The sequence below is a fragment of the Nerophis ophidion genome, linkage group LG05, assembly GCF_033978795.1.
Source record: "Nerophis ophidion isolate RoL-2023_Sa linkage group LG05, RoL_Noph_v1.0, whole genome shotgun sequence".
NCBI lineage: Eukaryota > Metazoa > Chordata > Actinopteri > Syngnathiformes > Syngnathidae > Nerophis > Nerophis ophidion.
Window position 1 is genome coordinate 30,604,008 of NC_084615.1, and position 25,666 is coordinate 30,629,673.

The 25,666-nt window shown below is 42.5% G+C and overlaps 1 protein-coding gene across 5 annotated transcripts in view; it reads left to right on the top strand.

Moving 5' to 3' along the window:
• LOC133552925 (nesprin-1-like) overlaps positions 1 to 25,666 on the top strand; it is a 109,274-nt gene that overhangs the window by 59,859 nt on the left and 23,749 nt on the right. For 4 of the 5 annotated variants that reach the window (XM_061900527.1, XM_061900529.1, XM_061900530.1 and 1 more), the window contains 44 exons: positions 1,076 to 1,244; positions 1,317 to 1,472; positions 1,615 to 1,767; positions 1,961 to 2,143; positions 2,220 to 2,357; positions 2,588 to 2,773; positions 3,380 to 3,502; positions 3,577 to 3,759; positions 4,234 to 4,377; positions 5,666 to 5,881; positions 7,383 to 7,523; positions 8,345 to 8,458; positions 8,542 to 8,703; positions 8,801 to 8,995; positions 9,077 to 9,250; positions 10,559 to 10,750; positions 11,113 to 11,244; positions 11,434 to 11,534; positions 11,611 to 11,761; positions 11,843 to 11,971; positions 12,028 to 12,201; positions 14,787 to 15,002; positions 15,275 to 15,376; positions 15,794 to 15,913; positions 16,027 to 16,227; positions 16,303 to 16,476; positions 16,558 to 16,689; positions 19,378 to 19,574; positions 19,659 to 19,791; positions 19,872 to 20,054; positions 20,392 to 20,541; positions 20,631 to 20,807; positions 20,873 to 21,028; positions 21,379 to 21,534; positions 21,617 to 21,787; positions 21,866 to 21,999; positions 22,076 to 22,280; positions 23,352 to 23,534; positions 23,612 to 23,758; positions 23,846 to 24,000; positions 24,072 to 24,219; positions 24,292 to 24,386; positions 24,475 to 24,712; positions 24,796 to 25,047. In XM_061900527.1, coding sequence (XP_061756511.1) covers positions 1,076 to 1,244; positions 1,317 to 1,472; positions 1,615 to 1,767; positions 1,961 to 2,143; positions 2,220 to 2,357; positions 2,588 to 2,773; positions 3,380 to 3,502; positions 3,577 to 3,759; positions 4,234 to 4,377; positions 5,666 to 5,881; positions 7,383 to 7,523; positions 8,345 to 8,458; positions 8,542 to 8,703; positions 8,801 to 8,995; positions 9,077 to 9,250; positions 10,559 to 10,750; positions 11,113 to 11,244; positions 11,434 to 11,534; positions 11,611 to 11,761; positions 11,843 to 11,971; positions 12,028 to 12,201; positions 14,787 to 15,002; positions 15,275 to 15,376; positions 15,794 to 15,913; positions 16,027 to 16,227; positions 16,303 to 16,476; positions 16,558 to 16,689; positions 19,378 to 19,574; positions 19,659 to 19,791; positions 19,872 to 20,054; positions 20,392 to 20,541; positions 20,631 to 20,807; positions 20,873 to 21,028; positions 21,379 to 21,534; positions 21,617 to 21,787; positions 21,866 to 21,999; positions 22,076 to 22,280; positions 23,352 to 23,534; positions 23,612 to 23,758; positions 23,846 to 24,000; positions 24,072 to 24,219; positions 24,292 to 24,386; positions 24,475 to 24,712; positions 24,796 to 25,047 — 7,141 coding nt within the window. The remainder of the gene's footprint in view (positions 1 to 1,075; positions 1,245 to 1,316; positions 1,473 to 1,614; positions 1,768 to 1,960; positions 2,144 to 2,219; positions 2,358 to 2,587; positions 2,774 to 3,379; positions 3,503 to 3,576; positions 3,760 to 4,233; positions 4,378 to 5,665; positions 5,882 to 7,382; positions 7,524 to 8,344; positions 8,459 to 8,541; positions 8,704 to 8,800; positions 8,996 to 9,076; positions 9,251 to 10,558; positions 10,751 to 11,112; positions 11,245 to 11,433; positions 11,535 to 11,610; positions 11,762 to 11,842; positions 11,972 to 12,027; positions 12,202 to 14,786; positions 15,003 to 15,274; positions 15,377 to 15,793; positions 15,914 to 16,026; positions 16,228 to 16,302; positions 16,477 to 16,557; positions 16,690 to 19,377; positions 19,575 to 19,658; positions 19,792 to 19,871; positions 20,055 to 20,391; positions 20,542 to 20,630; positions 20,808 to 20,872; positions 21,029 to 21,378; positions 21,535 to 21,616; positions 21,788 to 21,865; positions 22,000 to 22,075; positions 22,281 to 23,351; positions 23,535 to 23,611; positions 23,759 to 23,845; positions 24,001 to 24,071; positions 24,220 to 24,291; positions 24,387 to 24,474; positions 24,713 to 24,795; positions 25,048 to 25,666) is intronic. The other variant, XM_061900528.1, reaches the window with a different exon arrangement.

The following is a 25,666-nucleotide window of genomic DNA, read 5'->3' on the forward strand; positions in this document are numbered from 1 at the left end:
ATAACTTAAAGGGAAACTACACTTTTCTAGGAATTTTGCCTATAATTCACAATACTTATGAGAGACAAGAACACGTATGTATTTTTAAAAATGTATTCAAAGGCGTAAATAAACACTTACAATTGTGTCAATGGGAGCCATGACATCACCGACCATAAAACCAACTAAAAAAAATCCCAAAAGTTCCAACAATACTCCATTTACATTTTTGGACCTGACTATTAATCATGTATTAGAAATATTGTTATTTTAAGCACTAATGTTTAGGACCTACATTGATCATAGAGTGGCAACTTTCTTATGCTGCTGTATTGATATCATCAGGTGGTGAGCTGCTTTCTTGCTTCTGAGCTGGTGAAAGTTATTCTAGATTATAAATCATACCTCTCATCTTGATAGTAATATAATGTGGAAATAAACTGAGAAGTTGTTCAACCTTGACAGCCAATTTAGACCTGTAGATGTCGAGAAAGCCACGCTAAAAATGTTGGTTTGCTCCCACCTTTTTATTAAACCCTTAGCAAAGATTATGAGTCATTCATCATCTCAATTGGAATATATCAACATCCTAACAGTCAACAACCCAGTGAGAGTAGACACTGTACAGTAAGTGATGTTTTATTATGTTTGTTGTCTCTCATATTGTCTGCACAAGTTGTAGTCAATGTTGTAGTAGGAGGAAAAAGCACACGTGATGCATATATAAAATGAATGTGCTGCTGTATGCTTAAAATGGGCAAAATATGTAAATATTACATGTTATTATGAATGTGCCTGTTAGTAGATTACATATACTTACAGTGTGTATATAAGACGTTGATGGAATTGTTTGGATTTTTTTAAAGAGGTTTATGGGCAGAATAAAGATACTCACATTGACTCCATTGTAAGCGGACTTGCTCGTATTTATTTACCAGTTAAAATGCATTTAAAAAGGAAAGCATATGTGTTCCTTGTCATACATAAAGAAAGTGAATGATAGGCAAAATTCCAAAAAAGTTAAGTTCCCCAGGTACAACTAAAGTATTATTTCCACTATTAACTCTTAATTTCTTCCCTTTTTTGTTTATTCTAGTTTAGTGTTATTGGTCCGTTCCAGCAGGGCTCAAGTGCACCAGGAGTTGAGGGAGCGAGAGGATGTTGAGAAGGAGCTGGGCTTGGTCAAAGGTTGGATTCAAGACACTCGGGGCTTGCTCTTGAGTAGTCCCACAGCAGACTTGGAGACTTTGTTGCAAGAGCTGGAGGTACTGTTAACGACATAACGTGCACACTGTAGAGGCAAAAATCCACAAGCGTCAAAAGTGTTTCTACCCCAGATTGCACACGGAGAGGTCATCAGCCGCCGCCAGAGCGTGGAGCGCATGACAGAGCTGCAGCAATCCAAATACCAGGACCGCCAGGCGGGGATGCCGTCGGAGCTCAGCATGCAGCTGGCTGAGGTGGCTCTTGCTCTGGGCGCTGCTGAGGACCAGGTAAAGACTGGCCACACCTAGCTAGTTAGCATTTAACATTCTAAATAGCAATCCAATTGTAAAAATAGGTTAACCAATAAAACAGTCTACCTTAACTTTGATAATTCACTCAAGACACTCGTCTTTGTGCCCTGTGGTCCAGGTCCAGGCTAGAGAACGTGAGGTGCAGCAGACCCGAGACGTGAAAGAGGACTTCAGTTCCAGACTGCAGGAAATGGAGGCCAAGCTGAGAAACATCTCGTCGAGATTTGAAAACAAGGGAGCTAACCTGGAGGAGGCCAAAGAGGAGACCAGGGTAATCAAATTGACTGATTTGAATAATCAGCAAACAATTAACCCCAGGTCAAATACCAATTCATTGGGCAGATGCTAAGGTTAATTAGTGTTTGAAAGTTGGAATGACACACAGTGGATTCACTGCTCTCATAAGTGACCCAAACTTCTTGTAGCCTCTCTAACGTGTTTTTTGCAAAATGTTTCGTCGTCAGACTCTTCGGGAAGAGTGCGATTGCTGCGCTCACACTCTTGCTGAGTTAGCGGCAGCCGTACAGGAGTTCAATGAGCACAACCCTCTGCTGTGCAAGCAGCTGGGCGATGCCGTGGCCAAAATGGCCCAAGTGCAGCGCCATGCCACACTACAGGTCCAGGACAGAAGCAACAAACTGCAGAAGGTAAGCACTTAAAGTTCCTTCAGGGCCATGATCAATGTTGGAGACCCTTTCAATTTTGTATTTCTAAACCAATCAGCTAGAGAAGCAGATGCAGGAATATCACAATATGAAGGAATGTATTTTGAGTTGGATTGAAAAAGCGGAGACTCTGATGACGGGCAACATCATCTGGAGCCAAATATCTCAGCTACAAGAGCAAATCAGAGCATATCAGGTGAGTTTTTACATGTATCCTGTGTTTATACCATACATCCATCCATTTCCTACCGCTCATAAAATCCCACAAACGTGCAGCCAATTAGAGTCCCTAACTCTCATTTTCAGCTGAATGTCAGACTGATCAGTATGTTGGCTGCTCCTTAATTAGTATCTTTTGACAACTCGAAAGACTCCTCCCCCTTTTTTTGTATTTTTTCCTCGTAATTAATGCTCTTGTGTTGACAGGCGTTGCTGCGAGAGTGTCGGGGTCTCCATGGTGACTTGGAAGCCATGGCAGAGAGGGAGACGCAGTTAGGGGAGGTGTTGATGACTAAAGGGTGGAGCCAGCAGGTAAAACACCTCGGCAGGCGCACTGAGGAGCTTCACCTCTCAGCCAAGACTCGGCTGCAGAGTTTGCAGGATGCGGCCAAGGTAAACTGAAGAGAACAATTAAATGTATTCGTGTACCACGAATACTTTTAAAACTATTTTAGGGTAGATTCTATTTAAAATAGCAGAAAAAATTACATGCAGTGCTTCAAGAGCTAAATGCCAACATTGCCATCCTATGGTCATAGCATGTACTACACCCATCATCATATAGTAGAATCTGTTGAACCCCTCAGCACTCATCTTTCATACAACCGACAGTTTCCTTCTGCCATAATTGCATTGTAGTGACACTGCAGACATAAACATTTTCCTCACAGGTTTGTATCCTAAGTATGCGTGATGGATGCATCATTCAATCACATCAATTTATATCTTTAGTTTGATGTACCCATCACTCTACAAACAGCGTCAATCTGGTCCTAGTCCAACATGGTCCTTTTTTATGATCCCTCTTAAATGTTCACACCGATAAGGAGTTTGTTGGCATCCACTCATGTGACCATCCTGAAACAGAGTAGCATCTGTTTTAGACCAGAGGTTATGTTCTATAAACAAAAAGCGATTCACTGCAGTTCTTCTTTTTCTGTGTAAAGATGTTGGCCCTATTAGCTTTTCAGATAACTTAACCTCCATAATTTTTCTCAGGACATTTTGCGTCTAGAAGCCGAGGTGAAGAGTCTCCACGCTGCTGTGGACCAGATCCAAGTTATGCTGGCCTCCCCGGATCTCAACAAGCTCAGTCTGAGAGATCAGCTCACACAGCGACAAGTAAAGCCAGCACAGAGCGGTTCCAATACACTTGTTTTGTTTAATACACACTTCTCTCCAATTATTCCCTTAAGCGTTTGTTGGCTGAGATTGATGGCTTCAAGCGGCAGGCGGCGGCTGTGCAGCACTGTCAGAGCGCCCTCCGGCTTCCGGAAGAAGTAGTGGCAGGACTTCCTGTGTGCCGCACTGCACAAAGCCTACAGCAAGAAACCAGACAGCTGCAGCATACAACCATTCAGCAGTGCAATATCTTGCAGGTAAGGGGCAGTCAGTCTTCACGTTGCATTTATGGCTGCGTTTGGAGTTAAATACACAATCTAAAATGTCTCTTTAACCTCTTAATTGGTCATAATATCAGTCAGTAGTAATGGTTCGGTTAGGATGTCTCAACTATTTGTCGAATTACACAGGAAATTCCACGGAAAATATTGTCTATACTGTAAACCAGGGACATCCAAACTTTTTCCACTTTCAACACCTTTGGTTTACATCGTTGTTATGTCTTGATTTATGTTTCCGTGTCCAAGCAGGCCTTTTCATGAATAGCTGGGTTTGTTTTCAAGCCCCTTCAGACTGGTATTACCCTCAAATCCTCTGGTTCTGGGCTGATTTGCTTTTAAGCTCATTGTAGCAAAGATTAGTCACTTAAGGATGTGTCCTCGCAGACGATGTAAAGGATAAACAACTTAACAAAAATACTATCTCACTATTCAATGCAATGTGTTTGCCAGGAGGCTGTGGTGCAGTATGAGCAGTATCAAGTGGAGGTGAAGAACCTGCAGCGGTTGATAGAAGAAGCCCACCACATCATTCAAGACCGACCCGTGTGCACCAGCAACATTCAGGAGCTTCAGGCTCAGATACAGCACCATGAGGTGAGGCCTTGCTCTTGTTGATGTGTACTGTATGTCATACAAATGCATGGAATTATTAGAAACAGCTCTCCTTAGGATGCAGTAACATTGTCAAAGTAATGCCTCTCAAAACTGAGCATTGTTAATGTTGTTGATTTTCAGTTGGTGACAGATAGACCTCAAAGAGCAGAGGAGGTTGAAGGATTACACATTTCCTGCACTACTCTATCAAAATGTAGGGACAGGAAATACACTGCATAAGTATAAGATCACAGTTGCAACATTGCATTGAGGATGCATGCGCTCTCCTCACTTAACGCTCTGCAGGCAGTGACTTTAAAAAAGTTGTTCTGTGCCTTTATAAGCAGCCCACACTTTATCTGATGTACAGAATCATGTCTGATACAGTGTGCATGGTTCCATTCACCTGCAGTATGTTATTACCAACTGTAAAACGGCAGAGTGCAGTGTGTGTTTAACAAACTGAACCTAAGGGACTGAAGTCCCTGGAAGCATGTTATTATATTTCATACTATTTTCAGCCTGCTCCTGCCTCATTTATTCCATCACTACAGAGCGTTGATGTCTGCACGGGCCTCTTAAGCTGAGCGCGTAGCCACTACTCCGCTGGCCTAGTTAGTCACATGACCTGATTATATGTGCATTGACCATCTGCGGCACTCAAAGTGGAGGAACAGGAGGAGGAGGCTCATACCATAGCTGAAATCTGACACCATCTATGTCACTCTTCCGAACACTCCCTCTCGCCTTGCTGCTCTCTTTTGTTAAGGAATCTGCCCAGATGATTGGGGCAAAAGGGAAGCGAAGAGGAGGGGTATACTTAGTGACATCACTTCCTGTTTTCTCCTTGTACTTTTGCCTATGTGGAAGAGAGGGAGTGTCTAAGAAATTTTGAAAAAAATCTTTGCGAGAGTCTCTTTTCTCTCAAGAAAACATCCTTCCTGTTGGCCTGATCGGGACTCTGAGTCACCGCCTGCTCCATTCTCTGATTCGCTCAGCGATACAGAGGAGAAAAAGAGCGAGAGGAATAGGGAGAGGGAGGCAGAGCTATTCTCTTTCTTTGCACTAACTCTGTGAAGCCACAAGCAAGAGAGAGGCTAAGCAGAGAAGACAATGCTCCATTTTTTTCTCGCATACAAACGCCTCATTCAATGTGGAGCCAACTCAGCGAGACCCTTTCTGTTAACCAGGAACTACTGCTCATCCATTGTGGACTGAACCACCCTCTCCGTCCCGTAGGGGGGGTTCTCTTCCGATGTGTGTTTACGTGGAGGCTATGTTTTGACAGGAGCTAGCCCAGAAGATCCGTGGCTACCAGGAGCAGATCGCATCGCTCCACTCCAAGTGCAAGATGCTGACGGTGAAGGCCAAACACGCCACCATGCTGCTGACCGTCAGCGAGGTGGACAGTCTCTTGGACGCCGTGGACGAACTGAGCGACGAAGAGCTGCCTAGTGTCGGAGCAAGCGACAAACAGCTTCCTGCACACCCCTCTGTCGTCATGGTGAGTGGCTGAGACCCTCATAGTGTATCCCAAAAAAGAAAACTTACAGTTCCGTGCTAAAGTCTTAGGCCACTGTTGGATTTGAATGGAACACTAGCAAATGCAATTGCTTATGTCTTTATTTTTTTATCTGTTTTTATTGGTCCAAACATCTATCCCAACTGCCAACAAAAATACTTTTGGCCAAAAACTACTTTCAGTTTTTTTGTGTGTATTATTAGTTTACAATGCTGCAGCACAGTGAAAAGCACAATGGCAAGCATGGACAGTTAAGAAATCACATTTTAATGTTATATTTATTCATTTTTATTTTGTTTGATCCACTTTATATTTGTTGAATTTTGGCATGCAAGCTTTTTGTTGTGGGTTTTTGCAAATTCTGACACAAAATTTATATTTTTTGATCATTAAAAAAACAACAACTTAGATGAATTAACTTGTATAGTAATATTTCGATGTATTTTTTTTTTGTTTAAGATGGGCTTTAGGTGTGTATAGTGTAGGGACAGTATATTTGTTAATTCTTTCTTTTTTTTCTCGTTCTTTAGAATTATTTTCATTGTAGTTCATATCTTCCATGCTTCCTGGCGGTGCTCTGCTTTACTTTTTTTTGGCTTTGTCATTTATTATCCTGGTGTGTTTGCACATCTGAAATTATTTTGTCTGACTTAGATTCCGTCGTCATGTCACTGTGTTTGCTGCTTGTTGTGTTCTTGGCCCATCAGCCGGCCTGGAAACAGGATATCACAGTGTGTGTGTGTGTGTGTTTAAGTGCCAGCATGGAGGATCGTCTGACTTTGACCCAGTGACTGTGCGCCTCCAGAACTGACTTATTTTTGTCCTCCATTGCACTGCATTGCATCATAAAACCCGCAAATTTTTAACAAGGTGCTGAGTGACTTTAGCCAAGTTGCGCGTAAAGTGCCAAAAAGCAGCACAGTAGGATTTGGCTCATGTTTCAACTCTGTCTCTCTGCTCATGCAGGCAAGCAGGCTCACAGACAACCGGGACACCTTTTCGGGTAGCTAATGCCTTAATTTGAGTGTGTATTGTTTCAATATGTTGGCCCTTAGAGGAATCTTTCATTTCGAAACATATTTGTTCTAGTTCCTAGTACTTAAAAGATAATTTTCTACAACTATCTTCGACTAATAGGCTAATATCATATTACAAGCATATTGATGACTACAGGAAGTGTACATGGAGACAACATTATGTACACATTCAGTGACTGGTGTGTTTTTACTGCAACAGTAGGACACAACATGATGGGATGGACTTTGATTGCAACGTGCACACAATTATTAAACAATGTGCCCGCAACAACCTGCTTAACCTGCACTCCCACCTTGATTTGAAAACCTTTTCTTGCACTTTCTTTTCTCACTCTCTTCTGGTGTCTCACTCTTTTTATCCGACCCTTTTCCTGTTTGTTTCCCTTCCTGTGTTCCTGTCCCCCCTGCCTATGCTTACTTCTTTTGGTGTTATGTGCTGTGGTTAGATGACAGCAGGCCGCTGCCACACGCTCCTCTCCCCTGTGACTGAGGAGTCAGGGGAGGAGGGCACCAACAGCGAGGTCTCCTCTCCCCCTGCCTGCCGCTCACCCTCCCCTGTGACTAACGCTGATGCTTCTCTCAAACAGGTACTGCCTTAGCCCCTGGTAACTTGCTTAACCCTGCTTGACCTGACAGCTCTTCACATCCTCACCTTCCAATGGGGATGGGCATAATAATAATTCATTAGGGGTTAATCACTTAATTGTTGATTCGTCAGTAAAAAAAAAAAGGACTGCACTTTATTTCTGCAACCAACAGAGGGGTGCTTTTGATTCAGTCTCAACTACAGTATTGTGTATAAATAATGAGACATCAGTTATGAGAAAAAGTTATAATATATAATTATTATATAAAAATTGTAATCTTAAAACAATTGATTGAATTAATCCATTGTTATTTATACCAATTAATCGATCAAGGAAATGTAATAAAATGCCCATCCCTACACTCCGTTTTTTTTTACACCTCCCATCAAATCCAACATTTTTGAACCCTGGAAATGTATTCCATCACGTTACTATGATTTTTGTTAATATGCTGTTACTATATTAACTCTTCATATGTAATGATGAGATATGCATCTGTAAACTCAGTGGCCTCCAGGGTTGTGATATTTTGCCTGCTTTTTCTTTACGGCACAATTTTTTTTCATCACTAAATTACTAGCTAATTAATAAGTGATTATTTTTAGATACTTTTATGGCAGGGATAGGTCAACTGAAATGAGGGTTTGTATCATGACTGGAAAGTAAGCCCATGAGACCTTAGTCAGATGCTGCAAGTGAAATCAACAACAGTACTCAGATGTGAGTTCTTGCCCAGAGTGGGCAGGACTAGGATGGTTTAATGGAATAGTTAGTTTAGATCAACATGTGCACGCTATACTCAGTGTTTTCTCATGCCACAGGGTGTAGGCGGTTTAAATCGAGCCCCCCTGCAGGAACTCTATGACCCGTCTATGGAGAGCAGCACTGCTAACCTGGATGATCTGCAGAGATCTTGGGAAACACTCAAGACTGTGGTACGTTTGATCCACCAGCAGCACATCAAATCAACTCTTTATTCAAGTAATCTTTTTGAGATTCACCGCCCTGTCGTCTTTAGATAAGTGAGAAACAGAAGAGTCTGTATGAAGCCCTGGAGCGGCAGCAGCATTACCAAGAGTCCCTCCAGTCTATTTCCACGAAAATGGAGTCTGCCGAAACAGCACTAAGCGAAAGCCTGGACTCCAACAAAAGCCCAGAGAGCCAGATGGCGACACATCAGGTAAGAGACTGCTGCACCAATGCTTCTTTAAGGCATCCTGCAGATGGCTTTGTTGTATTGTTTTATTTATGGTAGTGAATCATTCCTTATCTTACAGGCTCTGATGGACGAGATACTGATGCTGCAAGATGAGATCGGTGAACTGCAGACATGTTTCTCGGAGGAGCTGGCCGACAACGACAGTGACGGCGAGGCTTCTGACCAGCTGGCTCTGCAGTCTACCCTAACCGTTCTCGAGGAGAGAATGGCCACCATTAGAATGAAGGCTTCTGGAAAGCGCCAGCTGTTGGAGGTGAGAGGTCATCGGTGATCAACCTCTTTTAAATGAGCTTGTAGATGTACTCACCATCATCCCGTTTCCTCTGTCACACAGGAGAAGCTCAGCGAGCAGCTAGAGGAGCAGCGACAGGAGCAGACCCTGCAGCGTTACCACAGTGAGGCCGAGGAGCTCGACCACTGGCTGCTCAGCACTCGTGCTACCCTCAGCTCAGTGCTTAAGCTCCAAAATGATGATTTGGACATGGAGGAGCAGCTCATTGACTGCCAGGTGACACATTGGCTTTGCATTGTATTGGCCCTGAATTGATTTGACAGCATGCAACATGCTAGATAATGCATCAACTGATATATGTTACTTTTACTTCCAAAACTACCAAATTTAGCCTCAAAACAAAGTTATTCACTTGACTCATTCATTACATTACACTATTGGAGTCAGAACAAAAAATTAGGTCAGAGTAGTTTGGATCTTATTTCCATATATGGTCGCTGGGCTACCTAACATTCCTGTCATCCCTGGTCTTTCTGTTTCTAAGGTCACTTTTTGTGTCTGTGGGACCACAGATACACAATCATGTGTCTTTATTTAATACAGTCCTTCTCAAATATTGGGGGCGCTGTGGTGCGATGCCAGGGGGGCGTGCGTGACCTCGAGGAACATGTTTCTTTTTTCTCTTTTACTAGAATATGGCGAAGAGTATGTAGCACTTGGCTTCACTGTAACCACGGTGGGAAACGCGGAAAGACCCGTGTGTTGTTTCTTTTAATGTTAATAAACTCACAATGTTATGCAGAGGTATAGTTATAAGCATTTTTTAAACAAATTATACAATTTATAGTCAGGGTGGAGAGTGGAGGGGTGCAAAATATTTTTGTCTTCCTAGGAGGGTCGTAACAGAAAATAAGTGAGAAGCACTGATTTAATGTCAAATACTCATAATTAGGCAAATGCAAATTCTGACAACATTGGCACTATAATGTACCCTAATTGTCTTATCTGCCATAAAAATGGGATGTTTATGTGCGTGTGTGTTTTGCATCTGAACTTAGTCTATATCTTAGTCTATGTATTCATTTAAACAACCATAGTGTCTTTTTTTAGGATTTGTTACATTACAATGCAAGTACAGTATTTGAAACACCATAACATTATTTTATGTTACTGCACTTCCAGACTGAGAGATGTATCTGCTTTTTGAATGCAAATGTTGCCTCGTTCCTGGTTGAAAAAGAAGAATGGGCATTTTGGAATTTCAGTTCCAAAGCTTTATTGAGGCTTTTTGTGGCAGCAAGGCTCTCTATCGTCCCATATATATGCAGTGGGCTGCTTGAAATGAAAGGAACAACTCAATGGAGACACTTGGTATTGTCTGGGAATGTTGCAATCTTAGCCAAGAGCCCTTATATCAGAACAGTTTAAAAACGTGCTGCAATCAACAATACCCTGCTCTTTTCTTTCCATTATTTGTAAATACAAAACATTCCCAGTGTGTCTACATGGGGAAGGAGGGTGTAGTTGAAAAAAATAGACGCCAAACAAATCATTAATCGAAGCATATATGTTGTTTTTCTCCAGAACATGCTGTTCGAGATCGAGCAGAAGGTGTCGTATCTCTCCGAGCTGTCGGTGCACAGCGAGAGCTTACTTTTAGAGGGAAGGACCGAGACCAAGGGTGAGGCGGAGCAGCTCACTTTTAAACTGCGCTCTCTGAAAGAAAGCTTGGTAGAGCTGCAGCAAATGTTGCAGGACAAACAGGTGGACATAAAGGTCAGCTGATGCCATATGTCATATTTTAAAGTTCTTCCCTGTTTAATTCACTTCAATCTCCTTCTGTGTGCCAACTGTGTGCTCTTTTAATTGTGTTGTGTGCAGCATCAATGATAGCATTGTACAAAAATAAAAGGTCAACGTCCTTGTATAAATATGCAGTTTTCCACTGTGGAACAACAAGAAGAGCTTGTGCGCCTCATAAAGGGCCTCTCAGACAATGCCATGCTAACTTGTGCTAAAGCGAACCACTGTATACTACTTTAATTTTGTTCCTGGCAATTCTACAACTGTTAATATTGGACTGAATTAATAATGACACTTGGTGACCATTTGAACTTCCTTCTGTGGCTTTTTCCCAGGGTTCTTTGCAGGAGCAGGATGACAGTGAGCCGGACTCGACGCTTTCGCAGAGCCCCAACATGCAGGATTGGCTCTCCCAGGCTCGTTCGTCACGCACACAGCAGCATCATAACAACCTGCTCCGCCAGAGAGTAAGAGAATAATTGGCCTTAGAAATATATATTCAAAGGTTAACATCACTTTTATGTGCTATTTTTTGATCATTCAATAATTGACCAACACTTACTTATGGCATTGCATGACAAATCGCAGAAGATATTCTGTGGGATACGTTGTAGTTGTCTACCTACACACATTTTCATTTATTTTTGCGCTTGTAGGAGCTGCAGGAGCATGTTGCTGAGCAGAGGAGGTTGCTTCAGTCTGTAGCCAGTGTTGGGGAAGATTTACACAATCAACAGATCACACCAAATGGGGATAGGTAGAGCATCTATTTTGTTGTTTTTAATAATTTCAACAAATAATTTTGTAATACACCGTTCTACTTCCTCCTGCAGTGAGGTGTCTCTCCCTATAGGAGTGTTGCTGGAGTCGCAGAGCCTGTCTCCCGTCGACCACTTGAGACAACGCTGGGAGAACCTGAACAAAGATCAGAGTACCAAGCTGCAGCTCTCTCTCAACACACTGGAACAGGATCATTCAAGCCCGGTACTTTCCCCTCGCCATGCATGTGTCCAACTTTCATATGTGGGGTGTCTCACTAATCTTTACTGTCATTCTTGTGTGCAGATCGTCCACCGGTCCCGTCTGACTAGTCCAAGCATGGTGTTCAGGGGGGGATCCAACAGCCAGGACTCTCGCTCGCCGATGGCTTTATTTGAGGCGTGCAGCCAAACGTTGGAAAGAATTACTGAGGAGGTAAACCTATATATAATTCCCAACTTGGCTTTTGATTCACCAGTGAATTTCTGCAGGCAGAGACCAGTGACAGAAAACTGGCGCTCTCCTCAGTAGCAGCAACACTCCAAGAGACGCTGTATACTGCCGTGTCAGCAGCCTCCACCCGGTTGGACGCTGCTGAAAACGAGATGCTCTCCGGACCTGTGCTATTGTCCGAAGACACAGAGTCGAAGCTCACAAGTCTCGAGGTAAGACCAAGGGAAAATGACGAGACCACAAAAAAAGTAGCTATCCGTGCCTCATTTCATTGTTTAATTAATGCAGATTCAACCTCCTGCCCCAGGAGCTAAAAAGAGATATTGTGCAAGTCATACCCTGTAAATAATGTAGCCTCTTAACAGATGCAAACAAGGTCTGATGCTCTTTTTAAACTTTATTGCAGACTTTTAACATGTCAACAGCAATGCTCAAATCCAACACAGCACACACGTTTCGCCGTAACGCGAAACGTAATGATGCTGTTTTTGGTGCAAATAATTTTCATATTGGCAGAGGGGTTAGTGCGTCTGCCTCACAATACAAAGGTCCTGATTAGTCCTGGGTTTAATCCCGAACTCGGGATCTTTCTGTGTGGAGTTTGCATGTTCTCCCTGTGACTGCGTGGGTTCCCTCCGGGCACTCCGGCTTCCTCCCACCTCCAAAGACATGCACCTGGGGATAGTTTGATTGGCAACACTAAATTGGCCCTAGTGTGTGAGAGTGAATGTTGTCTGTCTATCTGTGTTGGCCCTGTGATTAGGTAATAATAATAATAATAATAGATTTTATTTGTAAAAAGCCCTTTACATTGAGCAAACAACCTCAAAGTGCCACAGTGTAAAAATAGTAATAATAAAAATAAATAAATTATCAAACTAGAAACAGCCCAAAAGCTACAACCAGCATGTATGTCTATAGAAAGGCTTTTTTAAAAATATGGGTTTTTAAGCCTTTTTTAAAAGCATCCACAGTCTGAGGTGCCCTCAGGTGGTCAGGGAGAGCGTTCCACAGACTGGGAGCAGGGGTGCAGAAAGCCCGGTCTCCCATTGTTCGAAGCTTTGTCCGTGGAGGTTGGAGGAGGTTAGCCTGTATGCAGCGGAGGTGTTGTGTGGAGGATTTGGGGTTGAGCAGTTCCTTGAGGTAGAGGGGGGCATTTACATGGAGGCACTGGTGAGTTAGTAGGGAGATTTTGAATTCAATCCTAAATGGAACAGGAAGCCAGTGAAGGGATTTGAGAGTTGGTGTGACGTGGTCATGTTTCCGCACTCTCATCAGGATCCTCGCAGCACTAATTTGTATGTACTCCAGCTTCTGGATGTTCTTGCTGGGGGATCCTGACAAGAAGTGCGTTGCAGTAGTCGAGCCTGGAGGAGACAAAGGCGTAGACGAGCCTCTCGGCATCAGAGAGAGTGAGTGAGGGGCGGAGTTTTGCAATGTTCCTGAGGTGGTAGAAGCAGGTCTTGCACAGTTGTTTGATTTGAGCTTCAAAGGTCAAGTGAGGGTCCATTTTAACACCCAGATTAGTGACTGAGGGTGAGAGGTGAATGTCTTGGCCGGAGAAGGTGATGCTGGTGATGGTGTACGACTGAGTCCAATCTGGGGTGCCGACTAGAATGGCTTCAGTTTTGGAGCTGTTTAGTTGAAGAAAATTGTGTTTCATCCACGCCCTTATCTCCTCCAGGCAGTTGGTAAGTGTGGAAGATGGCAGGGCTGCAGAGGGGTTTGGGTTAGTTTTCAAGAAGAGTTGAGTGTCATCGGCATAGCAGTGGAATGATATTCCGTGCTGGCTGATGACACGGCCAGGAGGGAGCATGTACAGTGTGAAAAGGGTGAGGCCGAGGACTGATCCTTGAGGGACACCACAGGTGACAGAGAGTGTGTCTGACTTTGTCTCTCCTAGAGAGACAAACTCTGTTCTATCGGTGAGGTAGGATGTGAACCAGTTTAGGGCAGTGTCAGAGAGTCTGGTGGTGGAGTGTAGGCGGTGTAGGAGGATGCGGTGATCAACAGGTCGAATGCTGCAGTGAGGTCAAGGAGGATGAGAAGAGAGGGTGAGCCAGCATCAGCAGTCATCAGCAGGTCATTGGTGACCCTGACCAGAGCTGTCTCCGTGCTGTGGCCAGTGCGGAAACCAGACTGCAATTTTTCGTAGATGTTGTTAGTTTTAAGATGCTCATGAAGTTGGGCAGCAACTACCTTTTCCAGCACCTTTGACAGGAATGGAAGATTGGAGATTGGTCGATAGTTGGCCAGTATTTCTGGGAACTAGGCTGGGCTTTTTGAGAAGTGGTTTGATGACTGCAGTTTTCAGGGCAGTGGGGACCTGACCAGCCTGGAGGGAGTGGTTAATGATTGTGGTGATCAAAGGACTTATGGCAGGGGTGTGCATTTTTGCCAGGGCTAAGGGAAAGTGGTCCAAGATACAGGTGGAGGGTTTCATCAAGATGGCGACTTGTCCAGGGTGTACACTGCCTTCCGCCCAATTGTAGCTGAGATAGGCACCAGTCCCCCCCCCGACCCCAAAAAGGAGTAAGCGGTAGAAAATGGATGGATGAATTTGTTTCTTAGTTATAATTTTGTTTGTATTATTAAAGTCCTTAAATGATGCGACTGTTCAAGTTACATGTCACAAAATGTTGATTTGGCACAGATTTTATTCAAAATTCATACTATTCCCATCCATGAAACATTTATTTTCAGTAAGGCAAGGTTAGAAAAGTTTTATTTATAATTTTATGATATTTGGTTGGTGTAGAATAAGGTGAGTTAGTAATGCCGTCATTTGTCTGCGCAGTACACAACTAAAGATCTGAAGGACATGAGCAGAGAGGTGAACCAGTGCAGAGACCTGTTGGGTGGAGGAGCAGGCCGCCTGTGTGGAGGTGAGGAGCGGGCTTTAATGGAGGACACCCTGGAGGGTCTGCAGGAGAGGATGGGGCTGCTGGATTCCACCCTTGAACAGCACTGTGACACCATGAGGGACAGACTCCAGGAGCACTTAAACGTCCAGGTAACTTGCAAAATGTTACATTATATATGTTAACTGTGTGTGTGTGTGTGTATGTGTGCGTGCATTCGTTCGTTGTGTGTGTGTGTGTGTGTGTGTGTGTGTGTGTGTGTGTGTGTGTGTGTGTGTGTGTGTGTGTGTGTGCGTGCGTGCGTGCGTGCGTGCGTGCGTGCGTGCGTGCGTGCGTGCGTGCGTGCGTGCGTGTGTGTTGATGAATGTGCATGTGTGTGTAAGCGTGTCTTCCATTTCAACTTTGCTTGATCTCTTTTTACCAGAACGAACTCCGGATGCTATTCACAGCTTTGAATGAGAGTAGGGACATGCTGCTACAAAAGATGGCTGGGACAGTTGAACGGCCTGCAGCCCAGCAGATTGAGGTTCGATGCCAACCACAGAAATTTTTTTAAATGTTTGTCCATACAATAATCAATTGAAGGCATACACCCTATCCTTCTCCTCACATATTCTCACTAGCCAATTCATTTGGTACAACTTCATGGTTTAGAGAGCTATTCATTTGAAAATATAGATATTATTGTGGCTGTGATTTGCATTGGTACTTTTATGAGAATGAATATGATGCCATGCAGTTCTACTGTTTACCACATACACCCAACATATTTGATTATTTAGCTTATTTTATCTTATTTTTGGGGTGAAAAGATGTAATCTTCTTGTGCAGGTGTACCTAATGAAGTGTCCAGTGAGATTACAGCTGTGTACATTTAAAATGGGTGGGTTATAATTGGCGTGATATTGCTCTTATGTTAATTGTCATTGTGCATTTTGTGTAGACATTATCAGAGGTAGAGGACAGTCTGAAGGAGTTTGAGCAGAGAGTGACTGAGCTAAAAACTAAAGCTCAAGGACCCCAATCTGACCGACTCTCCCACCAGGAATTTCTCAAATTACAGGTAAAACAACAAAGTATAGCCGGGGTGTTTTACCTAAACCGCAAAGAGGCTGAAGCGTTAATTGGAGCGTTTACGGTAATACATTTTAATGACATGATGATGGCTGGGTGCAGAATGCGTATGAAGAGCTGCTGCTGATAGTGGGCTCCAGGCGCAGCGGCCTGAATCGAGCCTTGTCGCTGAAGGCTCAGTACGAAACTGCGCTCCGCGACCTCACAGATCTGGTAGACACAGCTCAAGACAAGATGGCTGCAGACCAGAAGATGACTGTAGCCTCTGTTGTCGAGGTCCAAATGTTATTGGACAAACACAAAGTTAGTTGGAGTTATTTCCACCTGCTCATTTTGACCTCCATCTTGGACCCACTAATGTTTTTGTATTCCCTGTAGGAATTCTTCCAGAGTCTTGAATGCCATATGATCCTGACCCAGACTTTTTACACAAAAGTGTCAGGTTTGGTGGCACAGCAGGAAAGCCAGGCTTTGGAAGAGACCATGTCTTTAGCTCACAGTATCCTGAAGCAGGCCCACAGGAGGGGGGTGGAACTGGAGGGCATACTGGAGGTGAAAATGAGCTTCAAGAGTTCTGCATTAAATAATAAAAAACTTTTTTTAATTATAAATTCTATTTTCACCCTCTACTAGTCATGGAGCAGACTTGTGGAAGACTACCAGGCTCTGTGCAGACAGTTGGAGGCTGTGGAGTGCAGTATCCCCACTGTGGGCCTGGTGGAGGAAACGGAGGAGAGACTCTTTGAGAGGATTAGTCTCCACCAGGTAAGAAACACTCATGACTCAATGGGCAAACTCATTTGTCAACCATATGAAATGTGTTACATACAAAAACTAAGTTACCAGCATAACGGTTTTTGATTTTAAAATAATATGTTTTGACTTAAAGGGGTTGTTTGCAACTTGCTCAAAGTTATATTTTGATACCAACAAATATAACAAGAACACAATTGGCTAGCCTATGTTACCATGAGTGGTTTAACAGAACATGTTTTGTTTTGAAATTGTTTATATTTTTCAAAATTATTGAATTTATGTAGAAAATTAAGAATGATCTTATTACCATAATAAAAGTTCAAAGCATACCCCTCTTAGGTCTGCTGTACTACGAGCAAAACAGCAACATGCGCACACAATACACTATTAATGGCATTGATTGGCTGGGTGTAAGCAGCATCATAGTGTAACAACCTGGTATTTACACTTTATATGTGGTGTTGGAGTTGTCCAAACATATGTATTGCCGTAATCACATCAGTGGCGGAGGGGGACGGAGGGAGGAGAAGAACAGGGAGGGGGTTGAGTGGGGTGAGAAGAGAGACAGACTGCTGAACTGGATAGTAATTTTATGCTAATGTCTTGTGGTTTGCTCAATAAAGCGATCGATGGACCTCCTGTTGTCTCGACAAATGTTACAATAATTGAACAGTGTTGACAAACATTGTTTTGTCTGTTGTGGCCGTTTTTTGTCATCTGTCACTAAAGAATAAATCTTTGTTTATTTTGTTTAATTTTGTTTGGACTTTATTTTGTGCGCAAGACATATTTGTTGTCCTTAAAGTGTCTCGACAAATGTTACAATAATTGGACAGTGTTGATGAACATTGTTTTATCTGTTGTGGCGGTTTATTATCATCTGTCACTTACAAAGTAGCATTGCAAAATCCAACAGAATAATGTATTTATTTTGTTTCATTTTATCTGTGTTTTATTTTGTGCACAACATACCCCGTCTTCCACCCGATTGTAGCTGAGATAGGCGCCAGCGCCCCCCGCGACCCCAAAAGGGAATAAGCGGTAGAAAATGGATGGATGGATGGATGGATAGATTTGGTGTGTTTTGTATGTGAATAATGTATGTCATTATGTCCTTGAAGCCGTAAAAAAGTGCGATATACTGCATAAAATACGTAAGACAGTTAGCGCCCTCTGGGCATTTTTTTGAATGTGTAACAGACCCTTTAAGCAAGTGCATGCATATTGTTATTTACAATGATTAGAGGTCCTTTTGAGACAAACAGTGTGACAGTTGTATAAGACCTATGATGTTTTTATCTACATTTAAAACACGTACTTGTGGTCTAGATCAGTGGTTCTCAACCTTTTTTCAGTGATGTACCCCCTGTGAACATTTTTTCAAATTCAAGTACCCCCTAATCAGAGCAAAGTATTTTTGGTTGAAAAAAAGAGATAAAGAAGTAAAATACAGCACTATGTCATTAGTTTCTGATTCATTAAATTGTAAACAGTGCAAAATATTGCAAATTTTTAGTGGTCTTTCTTGAACTATTTGGAAAAAAATATATAAAAATAACTAAAAACCTGTTGACAAATAAACCAGTGATTACTTTATACATACAGATTTCTAAACATAGAAGTAATCATCAACTTAAAGTGCCCTCTTTGGGAATTGTAATAGAGATCCATCTTGATTCATGAACTTAATTCTAAACATTTCTTCACAAAAAAAGAAATCTTTAACATCAATTATTATGGAACATGTCCAGAAAAAATCTAGCTGTCAACACTGAATATTGCATTGTTGTATTTCTTTTTCACAGTTTATGAACGTACATTCATATTTTGTTGAAGTATTATTCAATAAATATATTTATGAAGGATTTTTGAATTGTTCCTATTTTTAGAATATTTTTTCAAAATCTCTTGTACCCCTTGGCATACCTTCAAGTACCCCCAGGGGTACTCGTACCCCCATTTGAGAAACACTGGTCTAGATAATATGTATTGGATATGCTTTGGTATTCCTTTTGCATAAATTTTGCTCTGGAGTCATATTTTGTAACCTGTTTTTTGAATCTGTCTACAAGATATTCGTTTGTGGAGGCATACCCAGATTGCAAATGAAACCATACCACACCCTTTCTAAAAGTATCATAATTCATCTTCTGAAAATGTATACTGTTAAATATATATCTTGAAAAAGAACTTTGCTGCTATTTTTCCCAGATATGGTAAAAAATAAACTTAATATATATACTGTATAGATTTATCCGCTCACAATATTAGGTACACCTGCATACTCTCTGATCAACTCTGAGCTGATTTGAAAAAACTGCTTTGACCAGTATTTACATCACTGCACATCACACATGGAGGTTACTATGCACATGACACTATAAATGAAAATAATACTTAATCCTACCGTTTCCTCAAAGTCAGTTGGTCTCATACATAACTTCTCCTCTTCCGGCTGATAGCTTTACTTAATGTCCAGACAAGTGTGTTCATCTTATTGTGTCATCTCAACGTAGCCAGATTGCAAAACCCCGCGAGCAGAGGCATCCCACTGCGTGCAAACCTTATGATTTGACACTTCTGTGTTGTTTGACAAGATTATTGAAAAGTGCAACATTTATAAGTCGGAAATGATGAAAAACATCATAGGTCCCCCTTTAATGTCTTTATTTACCTATCCTTTCTTTGATCATCTAGCGTCTGAAGGCCAGCCTGACTGAGCATCAGCCCCAACTCTATCGGGTTCTGGAGGAGGGCAAGAGGCTTCTTCTGTCTGTAAGCTGTCTGGACTTGGAGAACCAGTTAACACAGCTGGGAGAACACTGGCTCGCATCCACCACCAAAGTCAACAAGGAGCTCCACCGCCTTGACTCCACCCTCAAACACTGGAGCAGGTAAGGCTTGGGCACAGTTAAGACATGCACTTTATTATTTTCTTGTTTCATAGTTTTTTTTTTTTTTTATATTTTCCGCCCCAGGTACCAAAGTGAGTCTGCAGAGTTGAGCCAGTGGTTGTGTTTGGCTATGGACAGACTGGAGTTTTGGACAGCCCAGTCAGTCACTGTGCCTCAAGAACTGGAGACAGTTAGAGACCATCTCTGTGCTTTCCTGGTAGCGTCCTTTATTAACCATTATCAGAGTTAAAAATAATTTCTGTGATTATAAAACAATGTCACTTGTGCTTCTTGCAGGAGTTTTCTAAGGAGGTGGACGCTAAGTCATCCCTTCGTTCATCTGTCCTGAGCACAGGCAACCAGCTGCTAAGACTAAAAAGAGTAGACACAGCTGGTCTGAGAACAGCACTAGGTCACATCGACACTCAGTGGGCCGAGCTGCTCACGCGCATTCCTGTTGTCCAGGAAAAGCTCCATCAGGTATAAGGAGAAAATGCTTTACTTATGTGTCTAATACCAACTCATATTAAAAACTAACCAACCTTCAAAAAACATAGGCAAACCAGTCCTGTACTTGTGTGAAATTGCATAGTTGCTCTTATTTAAGTATGTAAGTATATATGACGTATTTAAATGTTTCCATTTTAATGGTGCCTGCCTTTTGACAACAGATGAAATTTAGCTATTGTAGCTAATTCTGGCATATATTTACTGTGATGCTTCTGCTCACATCTTAATCAATATGCAAGTGTCCTAATCAAATAAAATTATTTAAATTAAAATACTATTGTAACCAATCATCTTTTTTCCATCTAAGCTGCAGATGGAAAAGCTGGCATCAAGGCACGCCATAACGGAGGTGATAAGCTGGATCTCACTCATGGAGAACATTATAGTTGAAGATCAGGACAAAATAGCTGCAGTCGTGGGCTCAGAGGTTGTCCAAAATTTCTTGCAGAAGTACAAGGTAAAACAATTACAAGAAAAAACCTTTCAGCTCCCACTTTTCACCTCCTACTGTAGCTCTTCTAATTATGTCCCAATTCTCTTTCTCAGGGTTTCCGCATTGACTTGACCTGCAAGCAACTAACTGTGGACTTTGTGAACCAATCAGTGCTGCAGATCAGCAGTCAGGACGTGGAAGGAAAACGGAGTGACAAAACCGACTTTGCAGAGAGCCTTGGAGCCATGAATAGACGATGGCAGATACTACAAGGCCTCATTACGGAAAAAGTAAGCAGCCCTTTGTGTCCTTTGGATTGACTTTCCATTTGAATTGTGTCTATTTTTCTTTTCAGATTCAGCATTTAGAAGGACTTTTAGAAAGTTGGTTAGAGCATGAAAACAGAGTGCGGGCCTTAAAAACATGGTTGACGCTCCAGGAGGAGAAATTAAAGAAGAAACACAGGATAGAGGACGTTGCATCAGTGCAAAATGCGCTTAAGGATTGTCAGGTTGGTTTCCTAACATAGCCATGAAGCTCAAACAACATATCTGATGTTTAGCAAACTTTTAAATGGATGCCACACTGCATGTTTGTGCAGATTCAGGTAGAAGTACATATTAAGGACTTTCTGTTCACTTTTCATTGTTACAGTCTGCTTGCATTGGGTCATGTTGGGCCAATGAAGCTAATACACAAATGGGGATGAATCTTGCTGTTTGTGGCAGTTGTCACCAAACATTTAATATGCTTTACCGACACCTATAAGACTGGAGCATAGTCATAAAGCTTGGTGGCAGTATGGGTCAGTGTTATTCTTGCGTTTAGTTTCTTCCTTGAAATAATTTGTTCTTCTTTCAGGAGTTAGAGGAATTGGTTAAGGACAAAGAGAAGGATCTAGAGAAGGCTGAGGAACAAGGGAACACTCTCATCAAGGATAAGAAAGGAGAGGCCTGCTCTGTTGTTAAGGAGACCCTCAAGGGACTGAGCCAGTCCTGGGCTCATTTGAACCATATGGTAATTGAGCTCATTTCAAACAAATCAGTGATGACATTTCATTCTAAGCTAAAATAACATATTTCCTGCCATATGCTATCAGATAAATCAGATAAAGGGGAGTCTGCGGTCGGTGCTAGGACAATGGACCTTGTACAGACGCGCTTCAGAGGAGATCGTTGGCTACCTGATGGAGGGGAGGTACTGCGTATCCAGGCTACACGTTGTTAGTGGTTCCCTGGAAGCTGTGCAGCAGCAGGTGGAAAGTCTGGAGGTCAGTTAAATGCACGTTATTGTAAAAGTTGTCATGCATGATAGTTTACTGGATTGGTTGTCGCTTGCACTCTTAAAGAACCTGCAAGAGGAAATGGACAAGCAGGAAAGCAGTCTGTGCAAGTTTGGTTCTGTAACACAGCAGCTCCTCACCGAGTGCCACCCGTGTGTAGCTGAAACTCTCAACAGAGCCCTACGGGATGTCAACATGAGGTAAAGTTGAAAAAAAACACTGGGTTTAAGAATCACATTAGCACAAACTAACATTTTGTATATCATTTTACATCAGGTGGAACGACCTACTAGAGCAGATTTCAGAGCAGCTGAGGAGCAGTAAGGCCTTGCTCGGGCTGTGGCAGCATTATAAAGAAATGTACAGTACTTGCGTCCATGCAGTGCAGAGGCAGGAGGAGCGGGCTGACCGCCTGCTCAAGAGCGCAATTGACAGGGACATCACAGAGGAGGAGAGTATTTCTTGGATGAAGGACTGCGATGTGAGTGTTTTATTTTTTTAACTTAGCTTCAGCTGAAGGGTAAAAGTGTTTTCATACATCTGAGGCTGAAAATAAATTTGCAACTCTTTGTTGGACAAAATTGTGAGGGGATATACAATTCCCCTCAGAGTCACAATACAATAATAAATACATGTAAAAAAGAGATAGGAAGGCTCATGATTTACACAACAGGGGTCCTCTAGTGCAGTGGTTCTCAACCTTTTTTCAATGATGTACCCCCTGTGAACCTTTTTTTTTAATTCAAGTGCCCCCTAATCAGAGCAAAGAATTTTTGGTTGAAAAAAAGAGATAAAGAAGTAAAATACAGCACTATGTCATCAGTTTCTGATTTATTAAATTGTATAACAGTGCAAAATATTGCTCATTTGTAGTGGTCTTTCTAGAACTATTTGGAAAAAAAGATATAAAAATAACAAAAAACTTGTCTAAAAATAAAAACAAGTGATTCAATTGTAAATAAAGATTTCTACATATAAAAGTAATCATAAACTTTAAAGTGCCCTCTTTGGGGACTGAAATAGAGATCCATCTGGATTCATGAACTTAATTCTAAACATTTCTTCACAAAAAAAGTAATCTTTAACATCAATATTTATGGAACATGTCCACAAAAAATCTAGCCATCAACACTGAATTTTGCATTGTTGTATTTTTTTTTCACAGTTTATGAACTTACATTTATATTTTGTTGAAGTATTATTCAATAAATATATTTACAAAGGATTTTTGAATTGTTGCTATTTTTAGAATATTTAAAAAAAAAATCTCACATACCCCTTGGCATAACTTCAAATACCCCCAGGGGTACGCGTACCCCCATTTGAGAACCACTGCTCTAGTGTCCCACTGGGCATGTGGAGACTTGCTGGGAGATTTATCCTGGAATGCTCACCCTAATACTCTTCCCAGACCCTGTAATTTAGGAATCTTGTGCTTTTCTGTTTGTGCTTTTTTCATACAACAGCCATATTCAAATATTACAGTGACTGTGAGTTGTAATAAAGTGTATAATAAACCAACTCACTTCCAATTATGGGACTGGTTTTGCAGGAGTGTATTGGTGAGCAACAATCCATACAGTGTTCCCTGCAGCAGCTGCAAGCATTAGGAGAGCAACTTAGGACCCGAGTGGACGCCCCCTCATTTGCTGCTCTCCAGTCGGACCACATGTCGCTGACGCATCGCCTGTCAGCGCTTATGCACGCCCTCCACAGGCAGCAGGAGGTGCTGCAGGTAGGGAGTGAAGGAGGAGTATAGTTACAGTAAAACATCAAGAAAGTGTTGGGATGGTCATTTTGTTTGTTGACTAGTCTGGATGGCGAGCCTGCGAGGGCTTCAGAGAGCAATTGGACATGCTTGTCCATACGGCTGCTGAGGCTGCAGAAGTGTTGAAGGAGTCTGACCAGCTTGGCTCACCAGCGCTTACTGAGATTCAGACACGTATGGAAAAACTGAAGGTAATAAATACTTATTGGTACAGTATGTGTTTGCACTTCTTTGGTTTATGTCATCTGTACTGATGACTGTCTGTGTGCTGTTCCCAGGCTGTTCTCTCCAAGCTCAGCAGCCACTCTCCAGACCTGGAGCGCGTCAACATGCTCATGTACAGACTGCCAGTCAGCGACAGAGATCTAAAGCGCCTGCAGAGTCTGAATAGAGCGTGGACGTCCCATTCGGTTCACCTCAGCGAGAAGTTCAGGTACACGATTGCTAGCTGCTAATGATTGTAGTTACATGACATCTGGTACCAAAACGTGCATCCTACTCCAGTAAAATGCAGGCAGTGCTACTCCTGCACCAGAGCTTCCTGCAGAAATGCGAAGCCTGGATGGAATTCCTGTCTCAGACAGAGCAGAAACTGGCGGGAGAGGTTTCAGGCAACCACAAGAGTCTGCTTGAGCAGCAGCGAGAGCATGAGGTCAGAAAGGCATTGTGTAGTTTTTGCGTGGCAAATGTGTCAGTGTTATCATGTTTTTTTTTACATTTGCAGTTGTTCCAAGCAGAGATGTTCAGCCAACAGCAGATTCTCTACTCCATTATCAGCGATGGCCATCGCATGCTGGACCAAGGACAAGTGGATGATGGGTAACGTAAAAATCCATGACAGCCCTTCGTGAAAGTATCTCCTGTATCTGCTTAATTTGAGATGTTTTTGTTGGCCCCTAATTAACAGAGACGACTTCAGTGTCAAGCTGGCTTTGCTGGCTAATCAGTGGCAGGGTGTAGTGAGACGGGCTCAGCAGCGAAGAGGCATTATTGACAGTCTGCTCCATCAGTGGCAGACCTACCATGAGATGTCCGAAAAATTGCTCCGGTGGCTGCAGGAAGTGTCAAGCGATCTGGATGTGCATCAGCCGGGAGGAGAACCAGTCACTCTGCAACAGGCTAGAAACCTGCTGGATCAGATACAAGTATGTAATAATAACACGGAAGAGTAGAGATATCCTTTAACTAATTCAATGTTGATGAACCTTCACCCCATCTCTAACCATAGACTCCCTTAGTTAACCTATGCCCCCTCGGTCCATTCCCCTTGTCCTCGCTCCTGCAGCTTAGACAGCGTGTCCTCCAGAGGCAGCAGGGAGGCTACATCGTGACAGTGGAGGCCGGCAGGAGCCTGCTGCTGTCGGTCGACGCCCTGGCAGAGTCCCGGCTGCAGACGGAGCTGATGGAAATCCAGGAGAGGTGGAGACATGCCCACCAACGCCTGGACCAGCAGAGGAAGGAGCTGCATGGTCTGCTTAAGGTTAGGTTCAACTAGACCCAACATTTTACTCACACTTTAGCTGCTCTGTTCTTGCACCTTATAGAAAATAGTTGAGAACAAAAAGAACCAAATGTAAGTCAGGTTTAAAGGGGAACATTATCACAATTTCAGAAGGGTTAAAACCAATAAAAATCAGTTCCCAGTGGCTTATTTTATTTTTCAAAGTTTTTTTCTAAATTTTACCCATTATGGAATATCCCGAAAAAAGGCTTTAAAGTGCCTAATTTTCGCTATCTCTGAAGCCACCGTCCATTTTCCTATGATGTCATCCAGTGATGCCAATACAAACAACATTGCGGATAGCACAGCAAGATATAGCGACATTAGCTCTGATTCAGACTCGGATTTCAGCGGCTTAAGCGATTCTATAGATTACGCATGTATTGAAACGGATGGTTGGAGTATGGAGGCAGATAGCGAAAACTAAATTAAAGAAGAAACTGAATCTATTGAGCGAATAACTATTGACACTATTCGGCAATCGCCTTCTAACCAACGATTGAGTGTCGCAGGATATCCATACATCTCTGTGCCATGTCTGCCTTAGCATCGCCAGTAAAATGTGCAGACCAAACGATCGGGACTTTCGCATCTTTTG